Consider the following 22,961-nt stretch of genomic DNA (forward strand, 5'->3'; position numbering starts at 1 on the left):
GATATGAATTTGCGGTTCAACACTTACAGAAACACAGTGGTATCCCACAGGGACCGCCACATCTCGCTTGAACAAAGCGTGATTGCATGCCCTGTGGAGACGTTTACCCAGCACCCTTTATCGGGTTGATAGAAATATTGTGACGAGAGTAGACCTGCTGGAAACGTCCATGCCTCTCATCAAGCTTATTGAGTTCATAAGCCTGCGAAGTTACATTGAGATTAAATATTGTCAGGAGCGAGAACTAAGATCTGATTATAAAGACTGGGCTGGCCATGATATAACGGATACTGTTCCAAACTGCATTAAGTCAGTGTTAATAAAAGCGACAAGACCCCTTCGATAGCCACAACAAATCTCTGCTAAAAGCAGAGTCCATTGTACAATGCCGACTGTATCATGCGCATGTGGTTATGAATCACTATCACATGGTGATGATAAACCACGCGACTCTCCCTAGCCTACTGTACATAGGAGCAATATCGTTTCAGACTGAAAACCTATCTTATTAATTTATAAGAATGTATACTTGATTCAACGGAAGCCAAAGATATTCAGGAACTCTATGTTCAAATGTGAGAAAACTGTGTGAGTCAGCTCTGCGTGAAGCACGTGAAATGTGTTCCTCGAGCCTTTTGCACGTGCACCTCGTACTTAGCCGATTTGGGTTATGAAATGCATGTCCCGGGGCAAGTATACCATTCATTTTGGACCAACTCGAGCACATTTATCAACCTCCTATTACTTGCCCATGTCGATGGGCCTATTATGAGCAAATATAATCCTGATCAAGATAACAGTATTTTGTTCTGTCTGTTCGTTTCGTTGAACGAAAAGCTTCAAAACCACAAGTACTGTACAAATGCTAGAATGCATAGAGTAACATACTGTATAAAAATTGCATAAAACACATTTCGCAATTCGTAAAGGGATAAGCAATTGGCACTGATGTAAGTACATATACTCACACGCAAAAGAAACGCAAATAGGTAACAAACACGGAACCATAAATTGATACGAGTTTTAGCATGTAGTGAAGCCTGATGGTGTTATCAATATTTTTGGTTGCATTTTGGAAGCCCCGAGTAAAAACGCAACATAAAAAACGAATCGCCATTTCATTGAATATGTGGGTATCATGCACCCATTTCTCGCGAAATCGAAAATGCACGAACTGTCACGAACTGTAGTGGGTATAAAACTGTGGCCGATTCTTGGACCTACCACTCCTTGGTCAACAATGCCACGCCTAACTCAAATTCAGAGAAACCAGTCTATCGGACGTTTGGAAGATGTTGCCCGTCATTTCAACGTTAACATAACCACAATTTACCGTCTCCTGCATCGTTACAATGCTACACAGACCACAGATGACCTTTCTCTGAGCGGTCGTCCTAGGGTCACCACACCTCGACAAGATCGGCAGATTACCCGTCAACACCAGCGACATCCGTTCCTAACTGCAAGTGAAAGTGCTTGACAGACCATAGGAACACATAATCGACACATTAACTATGATCCGCCGTCTCCGTTCCAACAACCTCAGATGTCACCGACCAGCACGTAGTCCTGTTCTCCAACCACGGCATCGACAAGCACGACTTCAGTGGGAACAGGGTCATCGCAATTGGCGTCATCGTGAGTGGAGGCGTGTCATCTTCTCTGATGAAAGTCGCTTTTGTGTCTCCCATGCAGACGGAAGAGTCGGTAGAGTCGAGGTGATCGTTTCGCTGACAGAAACATTGTGGAAAGGGATCCATGGGGTGGACCTAGCGTCATGATATGGGCAGGGATTGGACTCAATGCGAGACTTGGACCCATGTGCTTTCTTAATGTTGGTCAAGGTCGGGGACACGGCGTCACTGCTCAGCGGTATATCGACCAAGTGATCAGACCCCACGTTGTTCCATTTTTTGCACAACAACAACAACACATTTTCCAGCAGGACAACGCTCGTTCCCATATTGCCAGAGCTATCATGGCCTTTCTGCAACAACACAACATCTGTGTTCTACCGTGGCCAGCCCTCAGCCCGGATCTGAACCCCATCGAACACTTGTGGGATGAGGTTCAAAGGCGTCTGCACAATGTGCGACCAGTCCCTACAACTGCCGATGAACTACGAACAGCTGCTCTGGATGTGGGCAGGAGGATCCCAAGGGCCTTCACAAATCGTCTGATCCACTCAATGTACAGGAGATGTGTGACAGTGATCAATGCTAATGGTGGCCACAATAGTGTGGATCTCATTTTATGTTACGGAGTCCAGTTAACGCTGACCTGAGAGACAACACTTCACATATTCTATTGAAAACTATGTACGCTGTTTACTACGAGGAATCCTTTTATTGTGAATTGCCTGGAAATATTTGTATTCTATGGATTAACAACAGGCAACAAATAGTCATGTCCAAATGCGCTCATGATTATTTCTGTGAGACGTTTAAAAAGTAGTACTTAACATGTGTAAAACATGAACAATATGCAACATATGTAAGAGAGGGCGTAGTCCTACTTACTGTAATGAATACACATTCACATTGTCGTGAACTACCCAATACCAGAACACAAAGACTACGAGGCAAGGCGTTTCCTCGTGTGCTATATATATACACACTCACAGTAGGCAATGATATATATGTATGAAGGTTCTTCAGTGAGTTTGGTTAACGCCGCTTTGAACCGTATTCCAGTCAGCTTGATGTGGGAGAAAAACCTGAAGTGATGCAGGTCTTCAACGTTTAACAACTTTGGTGAAACCCACGTGCACGTGTATGGTGCTGACAAAGCTAGATACATAATCAGGGCGAACTGGTTTCTGGCGTACCCAAGCGACGTAACTCAGCAAAGCGGCGCCTTAGAAGACTGGGCCACCCGTGCATCCTAATGTCTATAAAAACTGTTCACCCTTCTAACGTTTAGATGACCCTGCCGACCGCGGGTTGGCCTGTGGAAATGCGTTTAGCACCGTCATACTAGTGCTAACTTGCCTACCCATTCCCACATTCTTCAAAAACAGGACTGTGTGACCAGACGAACTATTTATTCAGCGGATTATTTCAATACAAACATGGAACAAACATCACGCGCAGTCTGGCAGAAGCAGTTACAACAGTAAATTATCGGAGGTAGCGTGAGAACCTTTCTTGTCAGATCAATACTGTCGGGACAAAGATAACATGTACCATAATATTATAAACTCCTAAAACAAGCAGGAGATCATGAACTATAAATGTTAATACCAAGTATTAGAACAAAGATACAAGTAACATGACATTAAATGTGTCAGTTGTCTCACTTCCTGGTCAGGCTGAAAATGTTTTGAGAGCCTGCATGACTGTCCAATCAAATTACGTTATTGTCACTTCACTTTTCTGTTGATCTCAAAGACATATGATTCAGACATAATTAGGCCATATCATCAAGGCGAAGTGACTGTTATCCTACCGTAAATATGTACCTGTATCATTGGATCTCCTCGGCTACAGTCGGCTGTAGAAGTAACTACATAGAGTCAACCATTTCCCGTCAACCATTTTGTATATTTCGTAGTGATGTTTCATTCATTGATAACGTTAACTAAATAATGTACATTTTACGGTTCATACTTGGAAACTTACTTGCTGTGTGATACGTACAGTCAAATTACCACCCATTTGGTTTAGATTGGACGGTCATTCACTCCAAAACATTTAACCGAGTAACTCCGTTATTACTATCTGGAAGGTCTATACTTAAGTTTAAACTGTCATAACACTTGAGCGAGATATACAACATATTTTAGAAGCTGTAGTCAGAATTTCGTTCCTGCGATTTATCCAACTGCAAACATAGTTTTAAAGGCATCTTTCTGCATTAACCAGATGACTTTAGAATTATGTTTGCAATTGTTGCCATGGAAACCGTTTTCAGTCGGTGTTTTGGCAATGGCAAACATGGCAATCAATCCGCGCACAAGGCTCTCATACTTGGAATTAGTCATGATCTTGTATGTTTTTAGAGCGAACGCCGTGGAGGCTGACTTAACAAGCTTCAGCTGTTCGGAGAACAGTTTCAAATCTACAATATTGCTCTCCAGACCAACTACTCCAAACGCTAGAGTGAAGTCCACGCTAACAAAGAGCCTTAGATTGCGTAGAACATGTTTAGCCATGGCTTGGTTGTACGACCGGGACGCTTTCTTGTCCTTCGCGATGGTCAACAGGTACGGGACGTCAGTGGGAGTGAGAATGATGACGTCACAGATGACGTCAGTCGGAGTCTTCAGAGCCACGAGGTTGGAAAGAGATTTGTGAAAGAACGCAACCCCTCCTTTGTTCGCTACAAGGTATTGCCTGACAGTGTCGGTGATGTGCAGCTGGTCCTCCTGAAGCTCTTGTTCAAATGACGGGGGAAACAAGGTGAAGTTGATCCCCTTTTCTGAAGCAGAAAACGGATCCATGTGTAAAACGTATAGTGTAGTCGAAATATAGCAAAGGTCTTATAAAAATAGTGCATGTTTTATTGAGATTAGTCACAAGTGTATGTACATGTAACGCGAACTCATGTGAAATACCTCAAAATAATAGTAGGGGTCAAACTGTTACTGTTTGTTTGTTTGTTTGTTTGTTCAGCAATATTCCAGCTATATGGCGGCGGTCTGCAAAATAATCGAGTCTGGACCAGAAAATCCAGCGATTGACATCATGAGCATCGATCCACGTAATTGAGATCGATGACAGGCATCAAACCAAGTCAGCGAGCCTGACCATTCGATCCCGTTAGTCGCCTCTTACGACAAGCGTAGTCGCCTTTTACGGCAAGCATACCCCGGATCTTCGTGGGTCCAAACTGCGACTGAAAATACTACGTTCAACAATAATACGATTGTATGTAACATGATAGCAAGGCTGTAGTTAAGGAAAAAGTCAGACCTTTTTTAATGTTTCACTGTGTCCTTTCTGCAAGGGACATACACTTCAAATGAGGCAATATTGTTACCTTCTTCTTGGAGGGATTTGAAGTAGTCTAGAATTTCCATGAAGGACTCCCCGGAGTGTTTGATGGCCGGTCCGAAACTGTAGCAGCCTCGCAGGCAAGTCAAAGTGGACTCTTCTCCCATCCTCGTGGTGTCTGGAACAGATAACAGTATATATAGTAGTAGTTGTCTTACATACCCTGATACAAATATATCAAATACAGCCCATGCAAGTCTATAATGTTTGGCAAGTCTAGATTACTGCTGTATCAAAATGAAGAGATTCTCTGTGCTCCCTTTTATTAAATTTTTATTAAGACAAGATGTTAGTCAAATGTAGTAGCTGTATAGTCATTTACATTTATTGAGTACTGAAAATGATACATCGTAATGATATGGCGTATATTGATTTCCAGATTTACCAGTCATTTGTGTAAGGCGTTTATCAAGACAAACCCGTGTAGTCCGGCGCTATTATGTTGGGAAGGAAGGGAAAAAGTAAGATGTTTGTTTTTATTTCATTTTCAAATTGCTGTACTCCCGGAATTAAGATAACCAAACATTTCATTTTGTTATAAAGGAGGCGTAAATGTAATGAAAATTTGAATTTGAATTTGAAAACAATTAAACTGTTCTTTATAAAGCGTATTCTGCTCAATGAAAAGACAGAACACTTCAAATGTGGAAGGAAAAAGATATAAGACGTGTATTGTTTGCTTCTAAAATCAAAATATATGCAATAGGAAAATGAAAGGAAATTTACTTTAGACGCTGAGTCAAGCATATATGCATCTAACGCGTTTACCCTTAACCTTGCGTATCCAGAGTGTTAGTATTCACGGTTGATGTATTATCGAGTGTGTGTGAGACAATGATTCATTTTTGCAATAGCCTTTGACGATAAGTTACTGCTTAGATATAGCACACCTCATGATCAGAATCCATGTTTTAGCGACGATGACGTCATATTATGGTCATAACACGAGTGTCCAAAGTGAGCAAATGAGTGAATGTTGCTGAAGGACGCAATCACCAATATTCCGCTTATTAAATAATGGAGTCTGTACCATGCAAGCCAGTGACTGAATGTATGAGCAACTATCAAACAATCAACCCACTCATCGACCCAGACCACCCGATATGATATGGAATACTGGGGACTTGTAAAGAGGACGACGAACATCATGGTCTAGTGACCCTCCTCCAAAACGCGATATGAAGCAGTCACGTTTGACGTCATCTGTTATGTAGGAGCTGAAGATATACTTTAAGACGATCGATTAACAAAGAATTGTCATCGTGTTTTTCATCCTATTACAGTATTGTTTAAATCCCCAAGAAGGCTTCAATAGATAAGAATATTTTTTGATGACCCGGTGTTCAGAGATATGATAGGCTGACTCTCTAGCAAACCAGTATTCCTTCTTTCAATGGTGATTCTACTACTTAGACAAAGACCCTTCTGGTTGAGTGAATGGGTGGATGATTGGATTTAATACAACTTTTAACATTATATCAGTTATGTCTACGCGTGCCAGCTTAATGTGTGAGGAGTGAGTGGGTATGTTTTACGCCGCTTTTAGCAATATTCCAGCAATATCACGGTTGGGGGATACCAGAAATGGGCTTCACACATTGTACCCATGTCGGGAATCGAACCCGGATCTTTTACCACTAGGCTTCCCCGAAGCCCCTAATGTGTGAGGAAGACAAAGGATATGGTGATGACAGACCAAAGATAATAATAAGGGCGAATCCGAGATTTGAACCCAGAACAGGCGCATCCTTGTAGGGCAAAAGGTAAAAGAATCTGCACTGTTGAAAGCGACGCCATTGACCAGTTAACTATCTGTAATCTATACATAATTGAATACTATTTAAAGACTGACAAAATTAGGTCTTCTTACATGATCGATAAATGTTGATCACCGCTACTGTCATCAGTTTCATGAACACATATACATGTAGTGTATTCCTCCACACGTCTCCAGCATGCACACACAAATGACACCATATAACACTAGAAGCATTGGATCTCCGTCATAATGTAGGAAGTAATGCATGATCAAGCCAACAATGAATCACAACGTCCCTGCTGCAGAAAGTCTCTGATTGTCAGGATGCTGAATCATAATAACATAGTCTCTGTAATACGTAAACATCATGATGGGAAATGTAGACATTGGTTTAGGATACCCATGAGTGATTTATTCTGGTCTCACGCGCTGTATCCACTCTGCGAATTCTACCCGTCTCAGTTTCAGGTCACTGTTTACTACATAACATTCTGGCCCATCTTTATCATAAAATACCAAACCATCAAAGAACTTGATTACAACCTCCATCACGAATGTCTCCTCTCTAACCTTATGGAATAGTATATCTACGGCATCAATTGGGGGCTCAATGCTCTCGTTGGTTCGGTTGGTCCACATCATGTCTGTTCGCACCTTTTCCAGTAGAAAACGTCTAAGTTCTTCCAGTTCATCTTCAGCAAGGGTCATACCACATACCTTTGACCTCTTCACCTTATAGTCACCCGTATCTACCAGTTCTTCCTCTATTCCACAAAAAAATGAACCACCACTAAGAAGTTTTGTCATAGCTGTTACATTTTCTCTTAACTTAAGTGCTTCCCAGATCAGGAGTGCTTTTTCTTGAATATCTGTTGGCACAACAAATCCTATTCCAAAACTCTTCAATTCAGTATTCCGACTTTCATGCAAAGGAACAAAATTCGTTGACCAGTCTATGAAGACCTGCGGTTGCGGTTGCATCTGAGAGCTCCTGTCTTCAGGCGTGAGATTATACAACTGCGGGATGTTCCTAGCTGAGGGGTCACTAAGGCAGTTGTCCAGGGGGATCTTTGTCTTGAAGTCTGATGTTGAGCAAGACGGCGAGGACTTAACCTTCAGGATTACAACATTATCGTCAAGCCAGCTTCTTTCATAATTGTCTACAAATAATGTGTCATCTTCTATCATGGCGTTGAGCTTCAAGTCGACCAACTCATCAAATGCATTCAGATCTTTACTTTGGGTCTCGTTGTTTCCCTGGAAGTGAATCAACAAAATACCTCCGCCAGAGTTTCTTAGAGCACAGACACGGTTACAGAATTTCGCCAATAGCTCTCTCCTCCGGGTCTTCAAGTTGGTCACTCTGCGCCCAGATCCATATACTACGGCCTTCTCCATGTCAAATGTTGTAACTGTCTCTGCCGTAGTGACGTCACGCGCAGCATGCAGACAAACCTGGCATTCGTCTGGAACAAACATTGGGCACCATGTACTTCACGTGGCCATGTCTGTCGAAACCAAACAACTTCGTAACACCACTAGGAGAAATCTGAGTTCATACATGTCGTTAAAGTAACTGGTAATCATTATTATGTTGAAGTTAAAATTGATAAAATTGTTATATGGAATTACACACATGGTATTTCAGACCAACGTGTTTGCAAGCTACGTAGAGGAAACTTATATTTTCACAAACTTATTCTTTTCTTCAGTGTCCGATTGGGGTTCACGACACACTTTGTAAACTGAAGTCGGCTCAGTGGTCACGGTATTGGCCACATCCTTCAGTTTACATATCTTATAAGTTGAATGAACCGTTTGTGATTTTATGAGAATTAATTATGTATGTGAAGATCCCAGATGACTACCACAATAGCCAATAAACCATGCCTCTTGCATTCCTACTCGTGGTAAGTGCCGGCTGATGAGGATCGAGTGGTTACAATAAGACCAGGATGAATGTGTGCCATCGTACCCCGACGGCGTGTAATCGTTGCTCATGCTATCGTCCACTAGTTTACCTGGGTCAGACTCGATTATTTGCATGTCGTCCTGATATAGTTTTACAATTATTGATGGGGGGTAAAACAAAAATCACTCAGTCACTTCCAGATTTGATGGATATCTGTACACACTGGTCTAGGGAAACCTTTGTCGTATGTCATAAACTGGTTTCTGTCATTATAGAACACAACCAACACAAAGGTTTCAAAGGGGCGGTCGGGTAGCCTAGTGGTTAAAGTGTTCGCTCGCCACGCCGAAGACCCGGGTTCGATTCCCGACATGGGTACAATGTGTGAAGCCCATTTCTGGTGTCCCCCGCCGTGATATTGCTGGAATATTGCTAAAAGCGGCGTAAAACCATACTCACTCACTCACTCACTCACTCACTCACAAAGGTTTCAAAGTCCAGTTAAATATCGATGCTAATAATATAACACGTGCCATTTTCATTTCAATTACCAAGTGATGAACCAACATAATGATCTAATGGTGTGTCTTATATGATTTGTTTCCGTCACTACACATTTCATGGTTTATTAAAAAAGAGAAAAATCAAATAAACTACCGGGCAAAAGAAAGTAGACACTTGAAAATTGGATTTGACCAATATACAAACGTCATCAAAACGTATCTATGCTGAAAACACTGCAAACTTAAGTCCAAAACACAAGGAGGATATTCTATCAAATAGCGATTACTTGTTTGTTTTCTTGTTAGACACTCTCAAATATGGTGTATGTTTCTTTTGCCCGGCAGTTTACCTTTCACTATACCTGTCATGTTTGGCGATTGTCTTGTTATGTTTGGTGTACGTCAACCGGGATCTGAAACAAGATAAACAATGATAAAATAAAAACATAGAACACATGATACATAAACTAAAATTAGTGTTTAGTGTATGAACATCAAACACCATTGTACATGTTTATGATTAATTCCAGCTTGTGATCAATTCATAGGCATATAACAATAATCTAGCACCTAAGTTTACATTCCGCTGTCCATGCCATGGTTGACATATGAATAATACATGGTCTATGGTGTGAGTATTCCCCTGGCGGCCACCATGCAAACGGCGACTACAAGTGTCTGCAGCAAGATAACATGGGTGGTGATGTAGGTCACAGATATCGATCTCGATGGTGGGAAGACCTTCTGATCGGTCTCGCGAAAAGGAAGTCCTTTAGTTTATAATACCAGGTAAATATGGCTTCGATGATGATTAAACATGAATTGAATTAAAATATTCTACTGAAACTCAGATGATGTATATTTATTCTGAATTAATAATAAATATTTTTTTTAAAATAAATAAGATGAGACAGTAGTCATTGATATTTTTGCCAACTTAGATCATAGTTGTTTGGGCGCACACACATACAAGTCACGTTCTTTATTGAATTCAACTCATGTTGATACAAGATGCTTTCCATACATTACAAACTAATGTTGGAGTAGTGAATGGTATACATATATACTTCTTGAGTCCATGTTTTTACCTCCAGTTACCATATATATAGCTGCGTTTATACGCACACGTATACTGATGCACTTGGAATAAAAGTATGACCCTGTAACATTTATAGTTGTCAATGTTCATCAACGGTAAACAGTGTGTAAACTGTCTGACTGACCAACGAGTGTCTGAGACGTTCTGGATCAAAGTGGCAAGTAGGAGCTTCCCCTTTAAAGGGTTATCAATACTTGATGCTAATCACTAGCAGCTAGAGAGATTGGTGTAAATCCTGCTGGAGAACCGTCCAGGTAGCAGATGTACCGTCAGTCCACACGGTCCCTAGTAAGGTGGCCTAATGCGATCTATAGCCCGTTTTTTGACATATTGTTATTTATCGTGATATCTTTTTATGGTTTCATACTAGTTGTGAAATATAGATCTGTGATAACCTAGTTGTGTTTTACAGTCCTTTGTCGACAGTTTTTATAATCAAACTGTATGTATTATTACTGTATAACTTGATTTTCTCACAATATGGCTGAAATATTGTAGACTATAAATATTCACTCACTCACTGTTATTGTAATTACCCTTGTAATAATATATGACATTGTCATTATAGTGTAGGAAATATATACACTATTAATTCTTACCATGTTTAGATTTCAAATAGTAAATATTTTGCAGTTGGAACATTCACTGGCAAACGTTTGGTAACTCGAATGTTTTTGCTTAATGAAAAGAGATTCGGTTTGTCTTGTGATTTAAAATGGATTATACATTATATGAACCATGACAAACACTCCAACTGATTAATGTTTACTTGGGAATATGAAATTAGTGTCACCATATAGTGTTCTCTGAGCCTGACATTTACATGTATCATATCGATGACGGTTGTGTATTATACCCAATAGACAGGAAGAAACGAACGCCACTAAAAACCTGTCTCTTTAATTCTTCATTCGGAACAGCATATTTGATCATTTGTTGATCATTTGTTGATCATTTGACAGATTGTCTTTTCCCATAAAAACCAGCTTATATGCTGGAACACAGTATTGATTTCACCTGGCACAATAAAGCAAATCCTATCATTGGCGAACCATAGTAGTCTGTGACTGTTGTCAAACTGAAACATACATGCCTAAGGGATATCATTAGAAGAACCATATGACAAAACAGAATGCCACGAGTGTGTGACATCCATAAGTACTCTTTGGGAAGGCTTACCGATAATCATGACCTTGAGAGAGCTGGAATAAAGAACGCTAAGCATGATACCCCATGTTTCTTTATCCAGTGGTCTTAAAAAAAGGCATATAAAATATGCTACTTTAACATTGATTAAATCATACCTATGTGCACAAGACGTTAGCGCTCAGGCTGTGAACATATGTGGTATCACACTTCCTCCAAAGACTGAACATGTAGATGGAACTAACAAATTGCGTTTCAGTCTTGAATTAATGCGTCATGCTTACTTCTGATTGGTTAACTTCCAGACACTGCGTCATTCTTTTAAAGCCAGCAACATGGGGTACAATTTTGAAAATTTGCCATCTTGACACAATATTGAATGGGATAAGCTTCTGAAGAAGTGATTATATCGAGATAACTTGCATTTCTAATATCTTATGCATGTATTCCCGTTGGTGCATCAGTTATGTGGCCCAGTATATCATTATGGCATATTGGACAACACGGGAACCTTGTTAATCTGGAATCTGCACCATAGGAGGAATTGGCTCACAGATCACCTGTAGCCCAAAAAGTGTTTCTTGCAAATATTGTAACAACGGTTTATGTTGGGACGGCGTCAGAATTATCCATATCGAACTGTATATGCTGTGTACATCTGTAGTATAACATGACTGTCAAAACAACATAGATGGTAAATACGTATTGGGATTATATCAACTAACATCCCACCCGACTGCTACTGGGGATGTGTGGAGACACACGTACACCCGACTGCTACTGGGGATGTGTGGAGACACACGTACAGTAAAACACACACACTGTATGGTCCCACCTACCAGATGTCCTGCTGCTCCAGGGCTGTAAGCTCAAAACACTGGCTCCAGTGGAATATCGTGGTCAGCTGCAGCCTGACCGAAGACAAGGATTTTGATTGGTCAGTCAGCTAGACATGACATCACTATTGACTTCGAGTATTGATTCTGAACAGAGTAGCTATGCTGACGATTTCAGTGACAAGGTATTCGGTTTATCTGGAATAAAAAATGGTTTAATCTCCCTGTGTTGTATACAAGTATGATATACTAATTGTAAAAATCTATTGTTTTGAGAGATTTCAAAGGTACATTTAATGTAATCCATATCTGACTTAAAGAGTTAGCATATGTAGCCTCAACCTATATCACTGAACACATCTCATGGAATACTAGTATTAAGCATATTACTAAGTAGTAAAATATTTAGTTATGCAGGTAATTGGAAGGTGGAACAGCCTAGTGGTCAAAGTACAATTTTTAGACGCCTTAAAACAACATTGTGTATGGGTGAATGTACCTTTAGTCCTCTGCTTCCTACCTGGCAGACATTTTGGAACGATATCTTTGCAGCTGAAAGAAACTAAGCAACTTATTGTGGAAGCCAAGTATATATTTTCTTAGGGAAATAACGGAAACTAACCCTTGACTTTAATATATATGCTTAATTCTAAATCATTTATGATTTTATTACTCATGGCTAGAGTTAAAGTATCTAATGTTTTAAATTTCTCATTACAAGAGTTAAATTATCTAATGTTTTAAATTAGTCATACAAGAGTTAAGTTATCTAATGTTTTAAATTACTCATTACAAGAGTTAAATTAACTTATGTTTTACATTACTCGTTACAAGAGTTAAATTAACTTATGTTTTAAATTACTCATTACAAGAGTTAAATTAACTTATGTTTTAAATTACTCATTACAAGAGTTAAATTATCTAATGTTTAGGGTTACTCATTACAAGAGTTAAATTATCTAATGTTTTAAATTACTCATTACAAGAGTTAAATTATCTAATGTTTTAAATTACTCATTACAAGAGTTAAATTATCTAATGTTTTAAATTACTCATTACAAGAGTTAAATTATCTAATGTTTTAAATTACTCATCACAAGAGTTAAATTATCTAATGTTTTGAAGTACTCATTACAAGAGTTAAATTATCTAATGTTTTTTAAATTACTCATGATTGGAGTTAAATAATATAATGTTTGAAATGGTTAAAAAAATGGTACTAATAATTGGATAATTCTAAATTTAATTTTTCAATCATGTATAGGAAGTAAAAAGATTTTACATTGAATTTTGAAAGTAGGCGTTTTGTTGTTAGATATGTCATCAAACCCGTTTTGGACAAATATTTCTATTTGTCTTTGCTTAAAAGACGTACAAAATGTTTTTTGGATAAACAGCTGGATTGAGCGAAACGTATCCAAAATCATGATGAACAAAAATTCTTCTATATAATATCTCAATTGCACCGTTGTTATGATAATGTTTTTGCAATTAATCTATATTTCGTTTTTCAATGTTTGTAATACTTTACACCAAGAACTTCTTTGTAAAACATTAAACCAAGAACTTCTTTGTAATACCTTAAACCAAGAACTTCTGTGCAATTTAAAGAGCTTCCTTGTAATTCTTTAAATCAATAAATTCTTTGTTATATCTTAAATCAAGAACATCTTTGTAATACATTAAACCAAGAACTTTTTTGTAATTCTTTAAACCAAGAACTTCTTTGTAATACTTTAAACTAAGAACTTCTTTGTAATACTGTAAACCAAGAACTTCTTTGTAATACTTTAAATCAGGAAGTTCTTTGCAATTCTTTTAACCAAGAACTTCTTTGTAATACTTTAAACCAAGAACTTCTTTGTAATATTTTAAACCAAGAACTTCTTTGCAGGTGGGTAAATCAGGTAGGTAAACTGATGCCCATGGGGATGTTTACTACTTGCCGACATGTCTCATCCCCAAGTCAAGCCATTATTCAGATGACCATACGGCTATCATATTGTGACGTCACGAACAATAGATGACATTGTACTGCTTTCAACAATGAAACAATGCGACGTCAATTGACCAATCAACATTGGCGATTGCTAAAATGCACATGTTCATATAACAGCAAATACAATGTTTTCCATCCCCCATGAGGAGCCTGATGGCGTATTGGCTCACAATAAACAGGTGTTGTGGTATAGTAGGGGTAATGTAAAGGTGGCGTTGATCTTGATCTATTATTGTCGTCCATGGAGACTTTGTCGATGCGTGTCATTTCATGTCCATTGTTTAAATGCTACAAATCACTACACTGTGTAAATGAACGTAATCATTTGTCTGAAGACAATAATCACATGGGAATAAAGTAAACCAGTGAGTAAGTTTGGTTATATTTGACCGATGTTCACGATGTTCATAATGTTCATGATGTGTATGGTGTTTCTGATATTAATATAAAGTGTTCCTTATCTGTTTCGTTTCTTTTCGGTAGAGCGTATGTACTATCTACAAGTGGAAGTGAATAACTGTCGGACTTAACTTTCTTTAGGGACAATTTCAAAAGACTGATTTTGGATAAATAACTTTTTTCCTTGTTTTGAGTTTTGAACAAACAGAAATATATCTACATGAAAAACATTTAAGAATTAAAAACAAGTTAGCACCACCACTCGGCTAAGTTGCTTTAAACTAATTCTTTGGCTATTTTTTCATATTATTAAATTTGTTTCTTTGCCTTTTGTAAGTGACGAAATTGCTTATTTTTACCAGTTCGTAATACCTTTTTTCGATAACGGCCTGCATAGCGACATAAGATTATTTTCAAGTAACATAAAACAATTCAGATTTAATTTTGCCTTGTTCAAAATGAACAAACGCATTTGATGTCTTTGGGCAAATACAGCAATATCTGTGATCAAGATGTAACGGCAGATGATCATTTCTAATGTGTATAATAGGACAAAATAGGTTGCTGTGAAATAGTAAGAAGGTCATATTTAGAATATAAAGGTGACATTGGTAACAGACCTTAACGGTACAGGTCAAGAGGTAACCATACACAAATGAGTTTATCTGATAGTTGACCTTAAGTCGCCCTCCTCCTTGTTTGCATACAGATGTCATATTATCAAAGGTTCAAAATGAATACATTGAGATGGCATTCTTTGGATCTGGGAGCCTTTGAATCAGTGAATGGCGATGTTTTGTCAGATCTTCAGTTATAAAGATCTCGTCAGGTTTGGGCTTAAGCTTACATTTGGACATGTTCACATAACTTTACGTATTGTAGGATACAAATTTGACGAGTACTTCGTCTCTGACATTGATGACCCTACCCACAGTCATTCCTTGGTCATTCCCCTAAATTTTAATACCTAATCTGTCAATAAATGGCTGTGTCATCAGTTGAGGTTTTGACATCATCGATAGAAGCATTCACGAAACGCAATCAACTGCGTCTCGTGTATATATTGTTCTAGTTCTTCGATGTGAGTGTAAGCCTTAGTCAAATTATCCTCAACTCTCTCTACTTTGTGTTGAAGTGCGATACATTGTGTGAGACAATACAACAGTAAACAAACATACGAATTTTGCTTCTTGCTCAGAATAGGTAAATGGACCAAGGGAATTTAATTAGGTATGACTATTTTACTCATATAGACAGTGACGAAAAGAGAGGCCTACTTTTACTTAACCTGTGCAGCTAAATGTTCATCAGTACTTGACAGACATCAACGAAATGTTTTAGGAGCTTTATTAACATAAGCGATAAATGATAACAAGTCCTAATGCGCTCAAAATGTTATTCTATATCAAAATTATGACACAATTCTGAATAATGTGAGTGAATTCCTATTCAACAATTCGTCGGTATTGTTTCAACGACGGTAACAGCCTATGAATTTATAATCAAAGAACATATGTCAACAGTACATAAAAGCTACATAAAAAAGCAATTTAACAAGCATATTTTAGTACAGAAATAATACTGACTAATGTATTCCATCAGTGTACAGCTTGCCCATAAGACACAGCTAGTAAAGTTGTACCAGGTGCACCCGTATACAGCTTGCCCATAAGACACAGCTAGTAAAGTTGTACCAGGTGCACCCGTATACAGCTTGCCCATAAGACATAGCTAGTAAAGTTGTACCAGGTGCACCCGTATACAGCTTGCCCATTAGACATAGCTAGTAAAGTTGTACCAGGTGCACCCGTATACAGCTTGCCCATAAGACATAGCTAGGAAAGTAAACCATGTGCATCTGCGTACAATTCGTCTATAGGACAAATCTAGGTAAGAATACCAAGCACTTCTGCGTAAAACTCGCTAGGGAAGTACACCAAGCAATCGTGTACAGCTCGCCTATATGGATTACATATCAAAATCAAGCCTTGTTAGGTTACATATGATATCAAACACTCATCGAGATCAAGCATTGTCAGATCACATATTGATATCAAACACATATCAACATCAAGCCTCGTTAGGTGACATAATGACATCAAACACTCATCGAGATCAAGCATTGTCAGATCACATATTGATATCAAACACATCTGTCAACATCAAGCCTTGTTAGGTTACATATGATATCAAACACCCATCGAGATCAAGCATTGTCAGATCACATATTGATGGCAAACACATATCAACATCAAGCCTTGTTAGGTGACATAATGACATAAAACACCCATCGAGATCAAGCATTGATATCAAACACATCTGTCAACATCAAGCCTTGTTAGGTGACATAATGATATCAAACACTCATCGAGATCAAGCATTGTCAGATCACATATTGATGGCAAACACATATCAACATCAAGCCTTGTTAGGTTACATAATGATATCAAACACCCATCGAGATCAAGCATTGTCAGATCACATATTGATATCAAACACATCTGTCAACATCAAACCTTTTTAGGTGACATAATGACATCAAACACTCATCGAGATCAAGCATTGTCAGATCACATAATGATATCAAACACATCTGTCAACATCAAATCTGATCAGAATACATGACAATTATCAAACGCATATCAACATCAAATTTAATTAGAATACATTAGGACATTTATTAAAGACAGTTCACAATATCAGAGTTCGTGTATTATCTCCGACTGTCCTTATTGGACTATTGCTTCTTTAAGATTTTGCCAAAACGATTCCACGTCCTCGCCATTATTTGGGTATCTGAGATAGGTACCATGTTCAATTTCAAAGGAGATGTCTTCAGTTAAAGCTTTGTTGTCAGGCACATCAATATACCACACGACGCACAGAACATCCCTTCCAGTGTGGATACTCTCAAGTTTGGCCATGTGGACTTCATAATCACACCAGGAACTCTTGAGGAAACTTGGAGACAAAATAACAATGGTTTTACGGCTTGATTGTATGGCGTTTAAGATATTGGCAGTGATGGCCTCTCCAACCATGAAATCTCGGTGATGTATGCACAGTCGCACTCCATGTATCCTCTCAAGAACGTTGCGCATATCCTGCACCACGAAGTCCCTGTCCTCGTCAGCATATGAGACAAAGGCATCATAAGTGAAGTTGTCTTCCTCTCCAGTCAATCTCTGGTAGCCTCTGTACCTTCTCCGGGTGGAGTAGTACATGTATCTCAGCTTCCATCGGTAACGGTAGATGATGCCAGCTATTACAATAGTGAAGAACACCACCATCCCTGCTACCGACCCACCTATGATCGGCAGTATTGTGTGACATCTTAGTTGAAGGTTCAGCACAATGTCCTCTAGGTTTTTCAGGCTGACGTATGTCCCGTCATCCATCTGGCACTGTGTTGTATTGATATCTTCCACCAGTACATCTTTCTTCAACATCCACTGGAAATAATCTAAACTTGAACAGTCACATTTGAACAAGTTTCCACTGATCTTCAGATGAAAGTCTTCATTTCTGTTCTTCATGATTTCATCAATTTGGCTTCGAAGTGTAATTGGTAGGTCTACAAACCGATTGTTCGACATGTCCAAGTAGGAAAGGTTCTTCATGTGACTTATCTGGACCGTCCATGATGTGATAAGATTCCAGCTGAGATCTAGATATTCTAGTCGATGTTGATGTTTAAAGAGGGAAAAGGGTAGAATTCCTGCCAAATTATAAGCAATGTTTAGAACCAGCAGATTAGTTACATTTTGAAACAATTTGCCAACGGTGTCATTCTGTAAGGATAAAGCGAGGTAATTGTGGCTGATGTTAAGTTGACGAAGTGCGTAGGCCTTACTGAGAAAATGACTGGACATGAAATTGCAAAAGTTCTGAGACAAGTCTAAGAACTCTAATCTGTCAATGGGAGACACGGGACCATGCCATTTTGTCAGGAGATTTTTTGAGAAGTCAAGTGTCTTCACTTTATTGTGGTATAAATCAATCTGTGGGATTTCGAAAGCTAGTCTACTATTGGACACATTGATATATGTCAAGATTGGAGGCATTGGAATTTTTATATGAAAGTCCAAAACGTTTTTCAGACATGTGTATCCCTTTTGTTGTGCATCCATCAACTTAAAATATTCTGTTGTTGAAGGAAAACTGTACCAATATATGTTTCGCTTGACGTCCTCAGATATGAAGTTCGTTTCAGAGTTATCTAAAGTAATTTTGTTCAAACTGGAAAGATGCCCAGTATGTTGTGAAATGTTATTAGTATCATCAATACGTTTTGGGAACTTGATGCCTTTGTTTTGGTAAGGAAAGTCTGTTATTATAGGTGGAACATGTGAACCATATTGGTTCGCAGCATGAAGTTCTGTCAGAGTTACCATCCTGTCAAAGCCTAGAAGATACGTCCCAAAAGTGAATCGGTTTCCACCCACGTTAATAGTTTCCAATGATGACAATATTGACAAAACTTCAGTTTCAATCAGTTCAATCCTGTCTGAAGCAAAATCCATATGTTTGATACCTGTGCCATTCAGGTATTGCACATGCTTTGCTTTCAATGTTATAGCAATGGCAAACGTTGGTACGATATGATTAGCATTAAGAACACGAATAGAAGAATGTCTAAGGCCATAAAAGGATTCTCCGAGTCTATCAAATCCAAGATATTCATTATCTGATACATCCAAGATAGAAATACTTTTCAAAGGAGAGAAAGTCGATCTGTCAATAATGTTGAGTCTACAGGAGCTGATATTCAGGAGCCGAAGAGAAGGCAGATTGGTGAAGGCATTATTGGACAAGTGTCTGATCCCGCAATAACCTTTCTGTCCAGAGAGATTCAAATGGGTAAGTTTTGTAAGAGATGCAAAACCCTCTCCAAAAGTGGCATTCAATAGTCCATCTACAATGAGTGTTTGCAGAGACGTCAAACCCATTAGTGTCTTGTCAGGGTAGTCGGATCCTGAATAGGAGTTATCATTTTTGCTAATGTCCAGCATGACCAATTGCTTCTGATGGAGGAATACATCTTTGGGATAGGTTGTTTGTGTGAGGTTAATGTTATTCCCATGAAAACTCAGTGTCTTCAACATCTCGACACCGACCAGAGAGTCCCTGTGTAATGAGGTGATTTTATTGAAAGACAGATCCAGATGCTGTAAGCTGCGAAAACGTTTAACGGCTCCGGGCTCAACCTGGCTGAAGATGTTGTGGCTTAGCAACAACGAGGTTACGTTATCTGGAATGGTGATAGGGATTTTGTTTAGTCCTTGGTTGGAACAGTTGGCAGTTATACCACCCTTCGCGTCATCACGACAGAGACAAGGGGTACAGCTGAAAGAGGCCCAGCAACTTTCGGAGAAACCAATCCCGACAGTGATTAAAATCACAATTGTCCAATGTCTTATCTCCATTTCTGTAAAGAAATAACATGAACAGGTATGATACATGTGTTGCTGAGTAGGGCATATTGGCTCGGTTATATGTAAAGTGATGATGAACCGACTGGGCTAGGAATTAGGAAATAAGTAATTATTACGTTGTTATTAAAATGTACCATGGGCGTTTTTTTATGTGAGGCCTAATAATTACGTTTTCCCTAATCCCTGGCCCAGTCAAACGACAACAAACATCTTCATGAACATCCTTTAAATAGATCAGTAGGAGGAGACAAATATCAAAATCATGCACAAAACTATAACATGAAATACTATTACTACATATGAGAATGATATCAGTGAAAATGCCTCATACATTTCATATTTAGGTCCATGCATAAAGATTCATAGTGACAAAACATTATCCACAAGTTCGTATGGCAAAGGGGATGACTTCACCCGTCAACTTTCCCTTTATATTAAACACTATTCCAGGAACTCCATCCTTTTGTGTTTACATTTCACTACTTTTTGAGTTACAGAAGAGTATGCCCTTTCCAAATTTAATGCATCAAAGACCAAATTAAGGTCTGATGTAATTCCCTATTTAGCTTATGATAAAGTCGGAATTGTACAATGGACTTTTAGCAGATACTTTAATAATTATTGAAAGGGTGCTGTCACTTTTAATATCTCCTAGTTCCAGAAATGGTCCACAAGTATCAATAGGGTACCTGTTGAAAATATTTGTATAATGCTTCTGATTAAGCAGCACATAATATTTGAAAAAATTGGGGGATACAAGTTTACAAAGGAATTCTACAGTCAGAGCATTTCGGTGAACAAACAGTTGAACATGAATCTTCCTCATAAGCATAATCGTCGTAAAAGTTGGATGTTTTTATAGCAATGTTCTACCATCCCATGCTCAAATCCTGCAATCTAGAAGTATCAAATCGTGTTTAGTACACGAATGAGCATTATAAAATAAATATCTTTCACCGTGCTGAGTTTATTTTTTAACACAAATAGAAGTTTTTGAAAATGAATATTATGCAATTCCGCTCTTGTGGGACTGCATTTACCTCTTACAATGCAAATACGTAGAGTAGAGATACAGAATATAAATTTCCTAATTGATGGTGAAAAATGATTTGCAATTATAACAAATTATAAAACAGTCATTGTTGAGTGTGTTTTACGCAAAAAGAAAAATCTAGTAATATTTAGCCAATTTATTGTACATCGATAAATACTGTGTAAGGTATATTGTTTTGGGGCACCCTTTTCAACAGAACTACAAAGAAATAATGACATGGCACCATATGAAAAATAACCAATATATAATGACGGCGATCTGTAAATAATCGAGTCTGGACCAGACAATCCAGTGATTGACATCATGAGCATCGATCCATGTAATTTGGATACAACGACATGCATCAACCAAGTCAGCGAACCTGACCACCTGATCCCGTTAGTCGCCTTTTACGGCAAGCATGGGTTGCTAAAGACCTATTCTACCCCGGATCTATATAATTTCTTTCGTATGAGGGTCCAAGAAATAATGACATGGCACCAAATGAAGAATAAACCAAGAAATAATTGTAACGGAAGTTTACACGCTACACTCGCCACAACCGGAACAGGAAGTTACCTTGGTTCATACGGGTGTTTCGAACATCCGGGTTTTGGAAAAGGGATATTTAAGCTCGTGCGTGCCGCACGAGCTTCAGTCAGCGTCTGGCTCCGGGGACAGGCTTGCCGGAATCTGTGCACACGTGCGTTCGGTATGGTAAGATAATGTATTAGTAGTAGTTTGTTCTTTTTATTTGCCCAGTCACACCATTTTTTCTTTATGAGTAGGTTATCATGTTTGTTATAATGGGATAGATTTAGCACGTAGCTTTGTAATATTTTCTGCTGGAAATTGTGTGCCAGTGTTGGTTAGGCTAAAGAAGTTTCAAAACTTTGGACCCGGTGTGTCAACCGAGAGTGTATTAGATATGTTCGAGGACTGTGAATAGTGAAAGCGTTTGACGCCTCTGTGTCTATCGTTCGACCGAGTGGGTTAGATATGTTCGAGGACTGTGAATAGTGAAAGCGTTTGACGCCTCTGTGTCTATCGTTCGACCGAGTGTGTTCGATATGTTCGAGAACTGTGAATAGTGAAAGCGGTTGACGCCTGTGTCTATAGTTCGACCGAGTGTGTTCGATATGTTCGAGAACTGTGAATAGTGAAAGCGGTTGACGCCTCCGTGTCTATCGTTCGATATTGAGAATACTTCCATTGGTTTGTAACAACCAGTTTGTGTCTGAACATGTAACACATGTATACTGGTCGAGAATACTTCCATTGAGTTGTCACCAGTTTGTGTAGGAATTTGTAACACATGTATACTGGTCGAGAATACTTCCATTGAGTTGTAAACCAGTTTGTGTAGGAATGTGTAACACATGTAAACTAATCGGTAATACTTCCATTGGTGTGTAAACCGTTGTCTGAACATGTAACACATGTATACTGGTCGAGAATACTTCCATTGAGTTGTCACCAGTTTGTGTAGGAATTTGTAACACATGTATACTGGTCGAGAATACTTCCATTGAGTTGTAAACCAGTTTGTGTAGGAATTTGTAACACATGTATACTGGTCGAGAATACTTCCATTGAGTTGTAAACCAGTTTGTGTAGGAATTTGTAACACATGTATACTGGTCGATAATACGTCCATTGGTTTGTAAACCAGTTTGTGTAGGAATTTGTAACACATGTAAACTAGTCGGTAATACTTCCATTGGTGTGTAAACCGTGTCTGAACATGTAATGCATGTATACTGGTCGGTAATACTTCCGTGGTTTTATATTTAGTGGGTTCTGAACTGGAAATTCTTGTATATCATTTACAAAACACTTGAAAATG

At 38.6% G+C, this 22,961-nt stretch overlaps 2 protein-coding genes across 6 annotated transcripts; both read right to left on the reverse strand.

The window, feature by feature from the left end:
- Positions 1 to 2,900: 2,900 nt before the first annotated feature.
- LOC124110771 lies at positions 2,901 to 12,329 on the reverse strand. 5 transcript variants are annotated; one of them, XR_007220410.1, is made up of 5 exons: positions 11,572 to 11,685; positions 9,531 to 9,581; positions 6,865 to 8,219; positions 4,981 to 5,112; positions 2,901 to 4,419 (listed from the first exon to the last, which is right to left on the reverse strand). XR_007220410.1 is itself a non-coding variant. In XM_046470167.2 (5 exons), exons 3-5 carry the CDS (start codon positions 6,905 to 6,907, stop codon positions 3,815 to 3,817), a joined length of 780 nt encoding a protein of 259 aa, XP_046326123.2. In that variant the 5' UTR covers positions 6,908 to 8,219; positions 9,531 to 9,581; positions 12,253 to 12,329; the 3' UTR covers positions 2,921 to 3,814. The 5 variants fall into 5 exon arrangements, 3 of the variants coding, with proteins under 3 accessions (XP_046326123.2, XP_046326125.2, XP_046326124.2); XR_006857329.2 differs by lacking the exon at positions 11,572 to 11,685 and adding an exon at positions 12,253 to 12,329 and having other exon boundaries at positions 2,902 to 4,419; XM_046470167.2 differs by lacking the exon at positions 11,572 to 11,685 and adding an exon at positions 12,253 to 12,329 and having other exon boundaries at positions 2,921 to 4,419.
- A 3,710-nt stretch (positions 12,330 to 16,039) lies between these two features.
- LOC124110758 (toll-like receptor 4) lies at positions 16,040 to 20,073 on the reverse strand. Its single transcript, XM_046470148.2, has one exon. It carries the CDS (start codon positions 20,071 to 20,073, stop codon positions 17,377 to 17,379), a length of 2,697 nt encoding a protein of 898 aa, XP_046326104.2. The 3' UTR covers positions 16,040 to 17,376.
- Positions 20,074 to 22,961: the final 2,888 nt, after the last annotated feature.

Source organism: Haliotis rufescens, unplaced genomic scaffold (genome assembly GCF_023055435.1).
Source record: "Haliotis rufescens isolate VD_foot unplaced genomic scaffold, xgHalRufe1.0.p SCAF_13, whole genome shotgun sequence".
NCBI classification, from domain to species: Eukaryota; Metazoa; Mollusca; class Gastropoda; order Lepetellida; family Haliotidae; genus Haliotis; species Haliotis rufescens.

Bases quoted from the DNA above. Each gene is read 5' to 3' on its own strand.
- LOC124110771 (XM_046470167.2), bottom strand. From the start codon at position 6,907: ATGAAACTGATGACAGTAGCGGTGATCAACATTTATCGATCAT. The intron at 5,113-6,864 runs GTAAGAAGACCT...TATCTGTTCCAG, and splicing joins GATCAACATTTATCGATCAT to ACACCACGAGGATGGGAGAA. The intron at 4,420-4,980 runs GTAACAATATTG...TTTCTGCTTCAG, and splicing joins CAAATCCCTCCAAGAAGAAG to AAAAGGGGATCAACTTCACC.
- LOC124110758 (XM_046470148.2), bottom strand. From the start codon at position 20,073: ATGGAGATAAGACATTGGACAATTGTGATTTTAATCACTGTCGGGATT.